Source organism: Sardina pilchardus, chromosome 5 (assembly GCF_963854185.1).
Source record: "Sardina pilchardus chromosome 5, fSarPil1.1, whole genome shotgun sequence".
Classification (NCBI taxonomy): domain Eukaryota; kingdom Metazoa; phylum Chordata; class Actinopteri; order Clupeiformes; family Clupeidae; genus Sardina; species Sardina pilchardus.
The window spans coordinates 36,538,771-36,556,147 of record NC_084998.1 but is presented as its reverse complement, the minus strand read 5'-3'; the positions used below and the strand labels follow the sequence as shown (position 1 = coordinate 36,556,147).

General features: G+C 44.0%; 1 protein-coding gene across 2 annotated transcripts in view; it reads right to left on the bottom strand.

Moving 5' to 3' along the window:
- LOC134080777 (myotonin-protein kinase) overlaps positions 1-17,377 on the bottom strand; it is a 351,463-nt gene that overhangs the window by 150,959 nt on the left and 183,127 nt on the right. For both annotated transcript variants that reach the window (XM_062537385.1, XM_062537386.1), the window contains exon 8: positions 6,990-7,238. In XM_062537385.1, coding sequence (XP_062393369.1) covers positions 6,990-7,238 — 249 coding nt within the window. The remainder of the gene's footprint in view (positions 1-6,989; positions 7,239-17,377) is intronic.

Sequence of the window (17,377 nt, the reverse complement as noted above, 5' to 3'; positions counted from 1 at the left end):
TTTTTCAAAAATCTTTTCCAAATCTTTGCAAAGTCTGGCAATGTAAGGTAGGCTTAAGAGGTTGCAGCAGAATGTTCAGACTGTCTGCAGCTCTGTTGTTCAAGCACTCAGGGCCTAAGTCTTCTTTTTTTTTCTAAGTATGGTATAATGTAGTGTTGACGTCTATACCTCATGATGTATGCATTGATTGTTTTGGGCACATGCAGAATGTGTAAGGCATTCTGCTTCCGGTGGTTGGTTGGAGAGATTGGTCTCTGTCCACTGCATCTTTAAGGGATACCTTTTTGAATGGTCAGACTTAAAGTGTGTACTGTGGTTCCTTGACATTTGATGAGTTTTGGGTGTAGTGTTGAGGAAGGTGTGTAATTTTGTCTAGAATTCAGTGGGGGTGGGTGTAACAGAGTTGAATATAACCTTATTTAGATATGTGAATTCTCTTAAAATTACGATATATGTTATTGCATTTCCTATTTTTATACACACTGGTTTTGACATGCTAAAAAGGTTTTTATATGTTGTACCCATTCACAAGAGTTTAGTGATGAGGCATTGCGGCTGCAACTGTATTTTCATTCTATTGCATTTCAATGTTTTGAACTCTTGCGCTTCCCGTACTCCAGTCAGAACTTTAGTCTGCTGGAGGTAAGCTGTACATGGAGAGTGCTCCGTGAATAATTTTGTGTTTTAATAAAATATCTTGTCTGTCTTTCATACTGGTTAGAAAATAAGTATTTGCATAAGTTGTATTAACAGAATATATCTGCAAGTGATGCTAGAGTGTTGTATTTAGATTGTATTCAATCGAGCCATTGTATGCTACATGTTTTTGGCGGCAGCCACGTTATGTTGACTAGCTTTATGGAGAAAAACACTTGCAATTTCGTGACTTCCCTTTACGTTTCTACTGTAGATTTGGATTGCAGTCGCAGCTCATCTTATCTCAATGGATTTATTGTTTTATTTGTGAATGCAGGTACGTTGATTATACTGTTAATGTTTGTTGTGTGGTGAGAAAACAAAAGAAACTATACGATCACTAGGTGTAAGATGCCCGCTCTGTATGTTATTCTATTTTGCATGTGTTTACGTTAGTTGAACAGGTTATGCATTCTTGTGTCTGTATTCTAGCATACAGTAGGTAATGCTAGGCAGTCAGAACTTTAGTCTGCTGGAGATTTGGATTGCAGTCGCAGCTCATCTTATCTCAATGGATTTATTGTTTTATTTGTGAATGCAGAGGGCAATAAAAACACCAGAAGAATTCCCGTTTCGAGCCATTTATTCAATCATCACTGAGTGACGCCTGAAAAAGAAGGGTCGTTACACAAACTACAGGCACTACTGCTTGTTGTCTATAGCCCTTTTTCCATAAGATTTTCAAGCGAATTAACTCATAAGTCGATGTAATTTTGAGCGATACAAGAAGTGCTAAAACGGTTTTCCATTCAAAAGAACAATTCTAGCGAATCAAAATGATGTCATCAGAGCCCTGTTAATGCGCATATTTCTACTGCGCTAGATGGTTTTCCATCAACAATTGTAGCGAATGGAACACTTCTAGCGAATTTATCAAAGGTAGCAAATTGGTACACCATTGTGAGGTCAACGTCTTTGTATGCGCGAGACAAAATTCAGATTTTAGCACAGACTTTGTGAACATTCTGAGCAGGCGTCACAGTAACTTATAAGTAACTTTTTTTTAACAGTAACCAATTTTCCATCACATATATATCGATTTAACTCTCCTTAATCCACCTCTGGCGAGTGAATTAACTTATCACGACAAAACCGACGTTAGAGCGATAGAAGTCATTTTCCATCACATGTGTCGCACTAACTTTTGATGCGCATAGTTTTTTAAGCGAATTAACTTTTTAATTGAAAAAGGGCTTTTGGGGACTATTTTCAGATGCTGCGTACGATATCACTGCGCCTATGGTACGTTTGCAAGTTGCCTTGATTATTACGCCAGATGAGAGTGTAGTTCCATGTCAAATCAGCCTAGAAAAACGCCAGGTTTCATTTTCAGTTGGTCTTATTGCACTTTCTAACTTGAGAGGAGACACGTTTTAAATGGGGAAATTACCAGAAATCTTAGTCACTTTTAAATATGAAGCTAGCAGGCGAGAAGCTAATGGTCTAATCCAATTCAATGATCTATGCTAGGCTGAAGCTAAAAGTTGTATCGCCAGACTCACAGAATGGCTGGATGAACGGGAACAAGGTAAATATCGATTGTTTTGCTCGAGGGGAGGTGGGAAATGAGCGTATTTCCAAAAATGTGTGTGTGTGTGTGTGTGTGTGTGTGTGTGTGTGTGTGTGTGTGTGTGTGAAGAAGTTCACCCTAAAATATGTTTTTTGAGCTGTTGATTGAATGAAATTACTCATAAGTGGTGAACTACACTATACTTTAATAATGACAAAAACTGTGCTTCCCGAGAAAAGTAAAATTTTGTATGATTTTGTATTGGAGATATAGCTCTCCGCGCCCTCTACAGGTTGAAACATGCCATGGCACTTTGGTCCAAAATGCTATTGGAATGCTGACGTAGTCCTGCACTTCTCTGGAGAATCTACGTTACCGGGTCATTACAAATTAGGAATGAAACGCCCAAACACCTGCTGCCCTGATTAGCCTACCTATGATAAGCCATGGTTATGTCCAGAAGTCAAGCATGCACGCTGGGTAGTACCTTCTTCCCAGTAGCGTATTAGTTAGCTTGCTCCCCAGTATACGTCCCTACCTACATTTGGACAGCACTAACTAGTTGGCGTCACCTGACTCGGGGAGGGGGGTGTGTTGACGATTTGCATGATGTATGGAGCTTGACCTGCGCTGCGCAATGGATTATGGGATACCTGAGGGCAAAAAAGATGCATCGATGCACGCTTGGAAATCACGCCAAACGAAGTACCCAACCAGTGAGAGCGCTTGACTTTCGGACAGTCTATTCTGACGTAACTTCCGGAAAATGCACACTGCCCAGCGTGCACGCTTGACTTCTGGACATAGCCCTTGACTGCAGCACTCATTCATAGATTGACACGAAATCACCACAGTTGATTGGCTGCAGCAGTGCTGCACTCCCTTCCAAATTTCAACGTCCCGCCCATTTTGAAATCCTTTTTCAGAAATGTGAAGTGGGTGGAGTTATGGTGCAGTTACACTTTAAGTTAAGAAGTCTGCAGTCAGTCTGAAGTTTGAAGTGCTGCAGACAGGTTTGTGTGTGTGTGTTTGTGTGCACACATGCGCTCACATTCTCAGCTCTCAAAGGCATTGAACTCAGTTTACATGATCTGTACATGGATTGGCTTTGAAAAAAACAAAGGCGACAGCACAATGCTGGCGAGACATCACCAAGGCCAGTTAGTTAAATATACAGCAGGCATGTTTTTTTTCTCTGTAGCCTTCATTTCCTTTAGTCAACCAAACATGTGATGGAGTGATGGATTTACATTATACATCTAGACTTAATGGATTATTTTGTAGAGGCACACAGCTGCATTGGCATAACATAGGTAACAGGCAACATTATAGCATTTAAAAAGTGTGGTGTTCCTTCATTTCTGTACATTAATTAATTAATTACACCTACATAAAAACTGCCCAACACATTTATCTAAGGCCAACAAGTAGCTTTGCCTTAGGCTAGGCTCACCCCACACAGGGCGTAGCAGCAGACCAGAGTAGAGAATGAAGCTGAGAGCTGCATAGGCTACACAATGCCTGACCCCGCGTACACACTGTCTCCGTCCGTCAACGGATCTAGGAGGTTGGATCTGCCGTATGTGTATTTGCATACACGCGATCCGATTGGCTGACGGATCCGTCGCTGCCTGAAAAGTTGAACATTTCTCAACTTTCTTGACGGAGGCAACGGAGCTGAAGCGACGGACGGACCCACAATGCATTTCGAGTCCGCCCCATGCAAAGTGAATGAGATCCGTTGACGGACGGAGACAGTGTGAATGCGGGGTTATACATATGTAGCATGCCCCTCTGAAAGGCGGATCTTAATTGTATCCACCTGTGGCATGACGAGACTTAACGAGCACTGCACTCCCGGAGATATAGGAAGAGGCTGGTAGAGTGCAAGTTGCCGGTCGCTGGGAGTAGGCCACATTGGGGGAGAATGGAGCGTTTTGAAGGTATTTATACTTGTAATTGTGTAATTGTTGAATGTATGTGGTCTTTGAAGATTTCAAGTATTTGTTAACATCTTGTCTTGTTTGCAATTAGATCGCAGCTGACTGGCATCACAGCAGCATGACCACTGTTTTCCCCTACTTATTTTTGTGTCTTTAGTCAGTTAGCTAATTGTATTTACAGCCACCTTTGTTGTGTTTGTATTTTGGTTTAATTTATTAGTTTGTTTGCCCCTTTCCCACTCGTCACTGGTCTAGCTTGACCAGTGTTCTTGAAGCAGCCCGTTCAGCACGTCTCCTGTCGTGAGACCAGGGCTGCTTAGTTACATTCCCCTCTTTATTTCAACTCTTCCCCTGGTTTAAATTTAGTTTTCTTTTGTGTTTGTGTTGTTTATTTCTCCGGCCCCTTGGCTGTGACTTGCTCCTCCAGTTAACTCCTAGGTAGCAGAGCTCCACCTTAGTGTGCAATGCCCTAGTGGCCAGTGTGGGTTTGAACATCTCACGTGTGTCCTCCTGTGTGACTGACAGGCACCCCTGATGTTTGCAGTGTAATGATATGCCTCTTAATGTTTGCTGTGTAACCAACACCTGTGTGACCGCATAACTAACTTTTTAGTGGAGCGATGTAGTAGCCTAGGTGTTTGTCGGACTAGTATTACGGAGGCAGTCACAGCTACCCCTTTGTCATTCCCTGTCCTGTTTTTCCCCTCCCTCCTGGAGCATCTGAGAATAAAATAAAAGTATTTATTTATTGAGTACTTCAGCCTCCTTTATCCATTCATTTGGGTCACCAGTGGGGTGTCCTACGAAGCTCGATTAGTGGCTTAGCGAGGTATGTTGCTCTCAAAGCCAGGGTATGCTGTCATACGAAAGTGGATTTGTTTTAGCGTCGCTGTATCACCATGGTATCTTATGCTCGCAACCAAACCTGGTCGGGAGCAGGTTATGTGCTAACTTATAGCTCAAATCGTGAAAAATCAACGCCCTCTGACTAATCCTACTGACTACTGACCAATCAATTATCTTGAAAAACGAAGTCATCTCACGTGTGAGAATTTTTTGGAGCAGCTCCGTCTCTTCAAACATTTTGAAACTCGAAGGCACTTTTAACTATGTTGCGCATGCAGATATATCGCTACTATGGACATGCATACCATACAATATCTGATGACCATCGATTTTTTTATGTTATAGGTTAGACACTAAAAAAGACCACCCTAGATTTCGCTACCGCTCATAAATGCGGAAGTAATCGTTTTTAAACCTAGGCTGTCTTGTGCGTCTCCACGTTTCCCGATTGGTCAAAATCACCCCAACCACGAGAACTGAGCTGAAAGCCTAGTTTGACAAATTTATCACATACTTGCTGTCGTAGGATCACTTAACTTAATACCCGAGTTAAGGCTTTGTGCAGCCTCGACATGTCTAGATAACCTAGATTTGTCTAACTTGCTTCGTAGGACACTCCACTGCTCGGTCTTAAGACTCACTTTGGTACACATATCTGCGTACAGGTATTACAAACGTACAAACTAACTTGGCCATAGAACATCAGCCAAAACATGTTGACGTTTTATAATTTTATCAGATTCACCAAGGGGTTGGATTGTTGCTTTAAGGGGGGTACACACATAAAGATTTTATAAATCTCAACCGATTTCTTATCTGTGAGAGACCCCACACATATTCCAAATACAGTACACCACAGACATAAAGATTTGTCTTCCGACGGCACTCTTGTCCCTCAAGCTAGAAATCTCGCGCGATCTGACGCAGTACTCTGACTGAACGCTTATCAGTTTCATTTTCTAAACACAAACGGACAGACAAATGGATTCTAGCATCCAATTTTTCGAGGCGAAAATGTGCCGGCCTGTTGTGCCTGTTTCTATAATATGGGGGACCAGGAGGCAGGACCAGCTGGCAAACCGATTGCATTCCGTGCTATAGGCCTACAGTCAGCATGAAATGACTGCAAGATTTATGGATTTAAAGATTGTCATAATGTGTTGTCTCTGCTATTGCTGCTTTTCATCAGTTCTAAACCTCGTCTGCTAATGTGCAGCCTCCAGAAACCGCGGACCGAACCGCAAAAAATACGGGTAAATTGCCGGAGTACTGTCCAGTGTGAAAGCGGAAAGCACTTATTCACGCATACACAGGCAGACGCGACAAGTTGATTTGTCCCTTCCCTTCCTAGTCTTGCATAATCTGTGCCTAGCTGTTCCATATGCATATTGGGGAACTTTCCCAGGAACCTGCTTTCATGCAGTCCTCTCAGTCCTTTGCGTTTCCATTAGAATTGGAGGACCCTGGTCGAACTCGCCAGCCTCTTGAGGTTTGTCAGAGGACATTGATTCACGATTGCGGCGCTAATTAGATTAACTAAAACAGCCTAGCAGCTGCAGCAATATCAAATTGTCTATGTTATGTTGTGACTTCATAGCAGCTGCAGCAATATCAAATATCAATATTATGTTGTGACTTTATGAATTCATGTTGTGGCTTTTGCATTTGAATTGTGGCTTTTGTATTGTGTTGAGCTGTCTGGGCCACTGTACATTAGCAATTGATGATGTTAAAAAAAAACATCAGACAACTGTTTACAACCATGGATGGCATGGATGTGCCAAGGCATTTGACATACTTCCATTGCAGACCATTTTATAGCTATTAGCTAATGCAAACAAGTCTTTCTTAAAACTCCAAATACAGTATCATCATTTTGCTCTCAAACGAACGTAAATAGAGCCTATGATGTTTTTATTGGGAGCATATTTATTACATTGCAGAGGTAGAGGTAGGAATCCCCTGTCCCCTGTAGCATCCCCAGTGTGAAGTACCATTTCGCTTAGGCAATCATCAAGCACATCAAAGTTGGATGTATCGGTGGGATTGGAGACTTCTGGTTGGAATGGGGCTGGGAGGAGATGGAGACGACCCCAGTCCAGTCCACTGAAGAAGGGATGGCCCCTGAAGTCCCCAGAACCTCTGGTCCCCAGACGCTCTTGCCTCTCACAGATCAACCCTTTAATTAGAGACCTGCCGTCTGGAGAAATCTGTTGATCTCCTGAAGGGAATTCAAAGTAATCCTGCAACAACACATATTCCACTGTTAAATGAAATGATTAACACTAAGCAGTACTGCAGATTTTGATGCATTTTCCCTAGTCAAATAGAAAGGGCTTCCATAAAACCTGATTTAATTATGATAAAAATAGCAAATAATTACAAAAATTACATTCACACAATTACAAACATTGAAACTATTTTTAAAATCCAAACAATGTCTTAAGAGGTCAAATGACGCAAAGATAATATGAGCACATTTTTTGAAGCATGAACAAAATTGTGAAAAATCCAATATGAGTTCAAAATCTGGCATACGTTTCAAAAGACACATGCATGAATGCAACTCCAACTTTAATCCGTTGGTGGCGCCAGAGTAGTTCAGGCATAGATACGAAAGCAATCAAGAAATTGTTCCATAAGATTGTACCAAAGTTCAAATCTTTTTACCAGTTTGAAAACTCTGGGAGGAATAAAGAGAAGGTTAAAGGAGTCATAGAACGCATTTTTTGACCATTACAAATTGATCTTTGAGCCTAAATAATGTCATATGTAAATTTGTGGGGCTGAAAACGCCCCAGGAGCACTGCTAGATCGCTTAATACAAGGTCATAAATAAGCCTTGCAATGAAACAGTTTGTTTTTCCCGCCCACTCAGCAAGTTCATGAATATTCAAATGAGATGCACGCTGATTGGTCTATTGGCCGATATGTCCTGAAAGTTGATTGGCTCAATCCACCGGTCTGAAACTAGAGCAAAGTGAAACTACGTTTACTGCTGGTAAATAAAGCCAAAGTCTTTGATAAAGCTATCAACAATGGATTTAAATAAGGAATACAGCCGTACATGTATAAACCGAGTCAGAAGAAGGTTCTGACGAAGATGAAGTGCAGCAGATTCCCCAACAGAATGAATGTGTTAGATTGGTAAGTTTTATCAGTACATTTCTTAGTATAGTAACTCTCCAAAGTTAGCTGTATTAACGCTAGCATTACAACGTCTCTGCCATAGACCACATATCTAGATACTAGCATCGTAAGAGCAGTTTAACAAGAATTATTAATCGAAGGTATGCAAATGAGAGGGGCCGAGGGGTGTATCTAAAGGGGGATGGGCGCCTATTACGTGTTATCTGAGCTCTGTTCAGATTGGAGCATTCCAACACGGCTGTTTCTATTTCCCAATTTGCATACGAAAGCAGGCGGGGGACGCGGTAAAGTCTTTGGTGTTGTCCTTTGGACACTGCTCGCAGCCTAAATTCAACAGGAACAAGGTGAATGTGGTTTTGAATTCTAGGACTCCTTTAACAAGTTTCATTTAAAAAATATAGCAGCACGCGGCGATGCCGGCCCTCACACCTGCATTACCGGACCCGTGACATTCCGGAATCTAACTAAGCCACACCCTAGGCCAGAGCTCTGTCTCTTACTAGCAATAACACACAAGCCCACCAAATGTGGTTCCTTTTTGTGAATGTATATGTCAACCACAACAGAAAATGCCCTAGGTGGCGTTATAGAGTCCCTAAGCCACACCCTAGGCCAGAGCTCAGTCTGACTATCGGTAGCAATAACACAAAAGTCAACCAAATATGGTTCATTTTCATGAATATGTCAACTAGAGTTCTCAACGGGCCTGAAAATTACAACCCGACCCGACCCGGCCCGTGGCTTTCAAAGCCCGAGCCCAATGTAACCCTACACATAAATATGAATTATCTACCCGAATCCGGCGCGCGGTAGCCTGGATGCCAGACCGAAGTTTAGCCCCGCCTACATTGTTTTTCTGCAGGGAACTTCGGTCTGGCACTGCTCCGTTCAGCTGCTACTATTCGAGATACAGAGCTGTTCGGACCAATCACATTGTCAGGGCGGGCTTTACGTGATGATTGACAGATGAACAGCAGTGAGGTTCAGGGCTGCATGCGTCCTCGTTCAACAAGTTGGGTGTGAGACCGTGTTGGCTTAAGTTGATTTTGATTGCAACAGAAACGCTATGGCTATGAATGCATAATTTGTTCATGCAGTTTGGCCTTTCGTTTATCTAAGCTATTGAAACGGAGGTTTTATCACGGATTCACACAACTATTTCTGAACACTTAGACCAACATGGATATGTGGGAAAACTTCAGTTTCACTTTCAGTTAAAACAGCATGTTTGGGTGATGTTGTTCCCGTTTGTTTAAAAATGCCTGTTTGCTCGTTGGGTTAACGTAACGACACACTTCCCCAGCTGTTCATTGCATACAGTTTGAAGGAATTATTTTTAAAAACGAAGGAGGATGTTTTCCATATAGCCTACCCTGCTACATATTTCGTTGTCTTAGATTTCGCAGATACTGACAGCCAATAACTTGTTCTGTTTCCAATGAGTGCAGAGCTATCCCCCCCGCCCTGTATCAGTTGAATCACGCCCCACAATCGCAGCTGAATGGAGCAGTTTCAGACTCATATTCTGATAAGAATTGAGTATGACGTCGTCAGGCTAGGCGCGCGGACCGACGCCGGCGGTCGAGTTTTCCCATGTTATCCTATGGAGACGGACGGACGGTCGTTAAGGGCACAATTATGTGCAGTGACCTACCTAACCCACGTAAAAACCTAGTGAAACGATATTTTCCACAATAGAAACATGATATAAATGGGACAACGTACTGTTCTTGCTATAAAAAACAGCAGAATGATATTCTGACGAATGAGCATGATATTTCAATAACCGCTTCATACACGCTCACTATGATGGCAATGAGTTGTTAGCTATTCACAAAGACGTAGGCCCAGCAACAATCTACTGCCATTTTATTTTGTTCAAGGAGACGGCTTCTTAGAACTTGCACAGAAACTCATAAATGTTAGTGCACCACATGAAAGAGCTGCTGCAAGCTCTGTCCTTCCATCTCCCAACACAGTAGCGTCATGTCTGCCCCCGCTCCATGATTGCATGCACGTTGCATGCAGCAGCCAGACTTTCTTTACGATAGATAGGCTATAGGCTACTTTATTGATCCCCATAGAGAAATTCATGATGACTGCGGTAAACAGCAGCGATGATTAATCTTTTTTTTTTTTCACTGAGCGGAAAATATTAAGCCCGAGGACTGACCCGACCCGAGTCATCTGCTTATATTTTTCGACCCGAACCCGGCCCGAACTCGCGGGTCCCGTCGGGTTTGTCGGGCCGACCCGACCCGTTGAGAACTCTAATGTCAACCACAAAAGACAATGCGCTAGGTGGCATATAGAGTCCCTAAGCCACACCCGAGGCCAGAGCTCTGTCTCTTACTAGCGGTAGCGATAACACACAAGCCCACAAAATTTGGTTCATTTTCATGAATGTTTGTGTCAACCTCAACAGACAATGTGCTAGGTGGCACTATAGAGTCCCTAAGCCACACTCTAGGCTAGAGCTCTTTCCCTGACTAGCGGTAGCAATAACACACATGCCCACCAAAATTTGTTTAATTTTCATGAATGTACAGTTAAGCCCAAAATTATTAGCCCCCCTTATGAATTCAGACATAATCCTTTGTTTATACATGAAAATGACCATTTCCAAAAATGTGCCTAGTTTATATGATTACAGAAGCGCAAAAACAGTATGCCCACAAAGTTTGATGATCATTGTTTACTCATGCTCTGATTTGTGACAAGAAAAGCAAAAATTGACATGTTCAAAATTATTAGCCCCCAGACCATTAATAGTCAATAGTATAGCCTTTCTTTGCTTCAACTGACAACAACTTCTTTGAATAGTCTTTTACTAGGTTGGCACATATCTCTTAAGCACTCTTTAGCTCCAGCTCGTCCAAACTGCATGGTTTTCTTGTATGGACTCTTGCTTTAAGCACGTGCCACAGATTCTCAATGGGGTTGAGGTCTGGTCTCTGTGTAGGCTATTCCAGCACCTTGATTTTGGTATCCTTTAGGGCGTTTTAGACCACTTTTCACTATGCTTTAGGTTATTATCATGCTGAAAGACCTGGTGGTGACCTAAGCCTAGACTAAGAGCAGGCGTCTTGATGTTATCCCTCAAAAGGTCAACATAATCTTTCTTTTTCATGATCCCATGCACCCAAACAAGGCTCCCTGTGCCTGAGACAGCAACACAGCCCCATAACATGATCCTCCTACCACCATGCTTCACTGTGGGAACTGTATTTTTATGGTTGTAGGCCTTCCCTTTTTTCGCCAAACATAGGCAACATCCATGGGCCCAAACAGCTCCAGTTTAATGTCATCAGACCAAAGGACAGTTTTCCAAAACTCATTTTTAGCTTTTAAATGTGCATGGGCAAAGTTAAGTCTGACTTTGAAGCACCCCTTTTGGAGTAATGGGTTTTTTCTCAGCCGATGACCTTGGAGGCCTCCACAATAAAAATCCCTCGCTACTGTCTTCCTCAAGACTTTAACCCCAGAGGTCTCAAGGTCAGCAACTATCATTTTGGCGGATGTGCAGGGTTGCTTGCTAACATCCCTGATGATTTTTCTCTCTAGATTGAGATATTTAGCTTTTTCATCCACACTTAGGTTTGTTATGCACAAACTTGGAACTCTTTGTACTTTGTAATGATGCCTTGCACGGCTGTTCTACAGACTGTGAAGCATCTAGAGATTACAGTGTAGTCTTTCTCCATATTATAGGCCTCAATGATGTTCTTTCTGAGGTCCAGACAGATTTCCTTTATCTTCAGTATGCCTGTAAAGGCAGTCCCCTCTCAGACAGGTTTTCCAAGTGCCTGTAGGCCTGTTCCTTGAAGTCTTTAGGTAAACAATCAATGCTGGTTGGGTGTTCAGGTGTTGTCTGGACATTAACTAACTGCAAAGGTGTGGCTTGAAAGGTGACAGGTTGGTCGTGTGTGTTTAAAAGCAAAAAAATCACATGGGGGGCTATTAATTTTGACCACTCCACTTTTCACACAATTTGAGATTAAGCATTCCTAATAACATATTAACACTCCAAAATGCACCAGATTCTACATAATAACACTGGCGAATGTTTGATTTTTAAAATTTGATCAGGGATGAAAAATTTAGGGAGAATTTTAGAGTAATGTTCCAAAATTTCAGGGGGGCTAATAATTTTGGGCTTAACTGTATATGTCAACCAAAACAGACAACGCACTAGGTGGCGCTGTAGAGTCCTTAAGCCACACCCTAGGCCAGAGCTCTATGTTTCACTAGGATAGCAATAACACACAAGCCCAACAAATTTGGTTCATTTTCGTGAATGTATGTGTCAACCACAGCAGACAATGCGCTAGGTGGCGCTATAGAATCCCTTAGCAACACCCTAGGCCAGAGCTTTGTCTCTGACTAGAGATAGCAATAACACACAATCCCACCAAATTTTGTTCATTTTCGTGAATGTTTGTGTCAACCAGAACAGGCAACGCGCTGCTAGGTGGCGCTATAGAGTCCCGAAGCCACACCTTAGGCCAGAGCTCTGTCTCTGACTAGAAGTAGCAATTCCACATGTAGCTGCCAAATTACATCCAAATCATAACCCTTTTTCTGACTATGACACCAACTTCCTGTTTCTTAAATAAGACGCCATAATTCAAACCTTCGCCATTTCAATATGCTTCGAAAATTCAAAAATCTGTTCGCAATTCCTCTCGAGCAACCCCTCAAGATCATTTTACTGCTCATATGACATGATTTCGATAAACGGTCTAGGAGAAGTGTTTCAAAATACATGATGTGCAAAAGTCATAATCATAATCAGATGTTCAGATTAATACAACACATATGCCTACCAAATTTGGTTCATGTTCATGCATGTATGTGTCAACCACAACAGACAACACGCTAGGTGTTGCTTTAGAGTCCCTGAGCCACACCCTATGCCAGAGCTCTGTCTAGGGTGACCCCCTCCAGTCAGACAACATGTGGGACAAGTAGCATGGTAAAGTGGGACAATGTGGGACAGACGTAATAACTTTAAACGTAAGATATATTCTCTATCTAATTTACTAAGCAACATTTTTTAAATCTACCGACCAAAAGATTAGGACACTACCTATAAGACAAAACATCTCGTCTTTATCGGTACTATCAAAATAGTTACTGTCCAAAGGACCAGGCATTAGTCAGCTAGATGCAGCTAAATGCTCTCAGTGAATCAAATTCACCTTAAAGCAAGACACAAAAAAATATAGGCCTAACCTATTTAAGTTCAACAAAATATAAAGCCTAGTCTATACAGCGCAAAATGTTAAGGGCTTGCCTATAGAAAGTTGAACTATTTCAGTGCAAATAAGGTAAACCAGAATCTTTTTTGATAAGAACAGCCACATAACATTTTCTTAGATATTTCAGAATCTGGAACAATTACTAACTTGTTATGCAGTCGGTACGAGCAACATGAATGTGTGTGTGTGTGATGAAGGCTACGGCATGATAGATGCTCGTCACTTTTCATCGGGTCTTGTTTGTCTGTCTGTTTGTTGCCTGTTGGTTCGCAAGATAATTCCATCCATAACTTTTTGAGTTTTCAGGAAAGATCTGAAATGACCCACGGAACAAACAATTAAATGGGAGTAATCCATGAGGCGGTTATGTTTTCGCTTGGCTTAGGTCTGCGCTCTCGGAGTGCTTTTCTAGTTTTGTAGGACTCACTTGCACCATGTCACTTCACACCGTGCCCCAGAGAAAAACGCAAATGTAAAATGCTCTCTCTGCTTCGCCGTCTACAGGCTTTGCCAAGAGTAGGCTATGTTGCGGTCCATTTGCTATTAAGATTGCATCTTCTCTTTTTCATGGCCACACGGGCCATGGCTACTTAACCTGACCGAAGAGCGCGCTCTCCAATTTGACAATCTTTGACAACGTTGCGGAGGCGTTCGTGCACCAGGCAACAGTTTGATTGACGCACGACGAGAGGCAGTTAGAGCAATAACTGTACTGTACTGTTGCTGGTGGCCTGTGGACTGTCCCGGGACACCCAAGCACTGTCCCGGGACACCCAAGCACTGTCCCGGGACAGCTAAGCACTGTCCCGGGACACCCAGACACTGTCCCGAGACACTAGACACTGTCCCGGGACACCCAAGCACTGTCCCGGGACACCTAAGCACTGTCCCGGGACACCCAGACACTGTCCCGGGACACCCGAGCACTGTCCCGAGACACTAGACACTGTCCCGGGACACCTAAGCACTGTCCCGTGACACCCAGACACTGTCCTGGGACACCCAGACACTGTCCCGGGACACCCGAGCACTGTCCCAGGACACCCAAGCACTGTCCCGAGACACTAGACACTGTCCCGGGACACCTAAGCACTGTCCCGGGACACCCAGACACTGTCCCGGGACACCTAAGCACTGTCCCGAGACACCCAAACACTGTCCCGAGACACTAGACACTGTCCCGGGACACCTACGCACTGTCCCGGGACACCCAGACACTGTCCCGGGACACCTAAGCACTGTCCCGGGACACCTAAGCACTGTCCCGGGACACCCAAACACTGTCCCGGCACACTAGACACTGTCCCGGGACACCCAGACACTGTCCCGGGACACCTAAGCACTGTCCCGAGACACTAGACACTGTCCCGGGACACCTAAGCACTGTCCCGGGACACCCAAACACTGTCCCGAGACACCCAGACACTGTCCCGGGACACTAGACACTGTCCCGGGACACCTAAGCACTGTCCCGGGACACCCAAGCACTGTCCCGGGACAGCTAAGCACTGTCCCGGGACACCCAGACACTGTCCCGAGACACTAGACACTGTCCCGGGACACCCAAGCACTGTCCCGGGACACCGAAGCACTGTCCCGGGACACCCAGACACTGTCCCGGGACACCCGAGCACTGCTCCGAGACACTAGACACTGTCCCGGGACACCTAAGCACTGTCCCGTGACACCCAGACACTGTCCCGGGACACCCGAGCACTGTCCCAGGACACCCAAGCACTGTCCCGAGACACTAGACACTGTCCCGGGACACCTAAGCACTGTCCCGGGACACCCAGACACTGTCCCGGGACACCTAAGCACTGTCCCGGGACACCCAAACACTGTCCCGAGACACTAGACACTGTCCCGGGACACTAGATACTGTCCGGGGACACCTACGCACTGTCCCGGGACACCCAGACACTGTCCCGGGACACCTAAGCACTGTCCCGGGACACCTAAGCACTGTCCCGGGACACCCAAACACTGTCCCGGCACACTAGACACTGTCCCGGGACACCCAGACACTGTCCCGGGACACCTAAGCACTGTCCCGAGACACTAGACACTGTCCCGGGACACCTGAGCACTGTCCCGGGACACCCAAACACTGTCCCGAGACACCCAGACACTGTCCCGGGACACTAGACACTGTCCCGGGACACCTTAGCACTGTCCCGAGACACCCAGGCACTGTCCCGGGACACCCAAACACTATCCCGAGACACTAGACACTGTCCCGGGACACCTAAGCACTGTCCCGGAACACCCAGACACTGTCCCGGGACACCCGAGCACTGTCCCGGGACACCCAAACACTGTCCCGAGACACTAGACACTGTCCCGGGACACCTAAGCACTGTCCCGGGACACCCAGCCACTGTCCCGGGACACCTAAGAACTGTCCCGGAACACCCAGACACTGTCCCGGGACACCCGAGCACTGTCCCGGGACACCCAAACACTGTCCCGAGACACTAGACACTGTCCCGGGACACCTAAGCACTGTCCCGGGACACCCAGCCACTGTCCCGGGACACCTAAGAACTGTCACGGGACACCCAAGCACTGTCCCGAGACACTAGACACTGTCCTAGGACACCTAAGCACTTTCCCGGGACACCCAGACAGTGTCCCTGGACACCCAAGCACTGTCTCGGGACACCCAGACACTGTCCAAAATTAAGTGCATTTTTATGTAGGCCTCTAAGGGTTTTCTAAAAGCCCCTTCCCATAAAATGATAATTATTAAATGTTTATTTGTATAGAACCCCTGGCGTGTAGTCATTGTATCTTTTCACTTTGTTTGCTGTATGTTTGCCTAAATTAATAATTAATTTGCATCAACTACCACGTCACTGATTTCAGAGGTTCCGTGCCCTCCCCCCATTTCTCCCAATGGTTTCTCCTTCATCATGCAACGCGAAAGTTATCATAGTGACAGAACAGCTGACTGCAGAAGTGTCAGTGGTGCGCCCGCCTCGGACGTTATCAGTCCATTGAATGGGCGTTATCAATCGTAATCAGCCTCATAGTTATGGGTTAGAAGGCGCCATCTCCACCTTCTAGCAGGTTCAGAAGGCTGTTATCACGCATTCGCATGGTTGACCACGATACAAACACATTAGGATCCCAGAATTCAATCAGAAATCAGAAACGGAAATTACCGAGCAGTGACGAAGTAAAACAAAGAATTCAAATCGGGGAAAGGAAGTGAGCTGCGTTTCGTTGCGTTGTTATTATATTGATTTGTGCATTTGCAAAACTGATGAAATCGGAGAAAAAATTGTAGCCTACGCCATATATTATTACCCTGCACCGTATTGTTTGGTTGCTCATCTGGTTTATTCAGGCTTTTAGGTCTAATAAATAAAACTAGAGAAAGCAATTCCAGGGAATTACGAGTGCATGAAAATGTAAACATTTCTGCAAAATATTGTTAGATAATGTTTTAAATATCATTCAAGCACAAAGATAGAGGTGAAGTAGAAAAAAGGTTGATGGGAGTCATAGTTGATGACAATTAACAGTTGGAATGGGCAAAAAGTTAAACAGTTGAGTAGGCTAGTTCAAATAGTTGAGCTAAATGAGTTAAATAGTTGCATAGTTTAAATAGTTAAATTATTAAATACGGAATCATGGCACTGATGACTTATTTTGAAACAGTTGTGGGCAGAGGAAATAAGTGGTGGTAGTCATAGTTGAAGACAACTGGCAGTTAAAATGGCTGAACAGTTGATTAATTCGTTTAAAGTAGTAATAAATGTAGTAAAAGTAGTTTAAATGTTTAATTCTTTAATTGTGAATAATTGAAGTAAGGACTTTCATCAAGAAACAGTTTCAGGCAGTCATAGTTGATGACAACTGACAGTTAGAATGGCTGAAAAGTTAAATAGTTGAATAGTTTAAATAGATATTAATTAATAGTGAATTGTTTTAGTGAGGACTTTTATTTTGAAACAGTTTCAGGC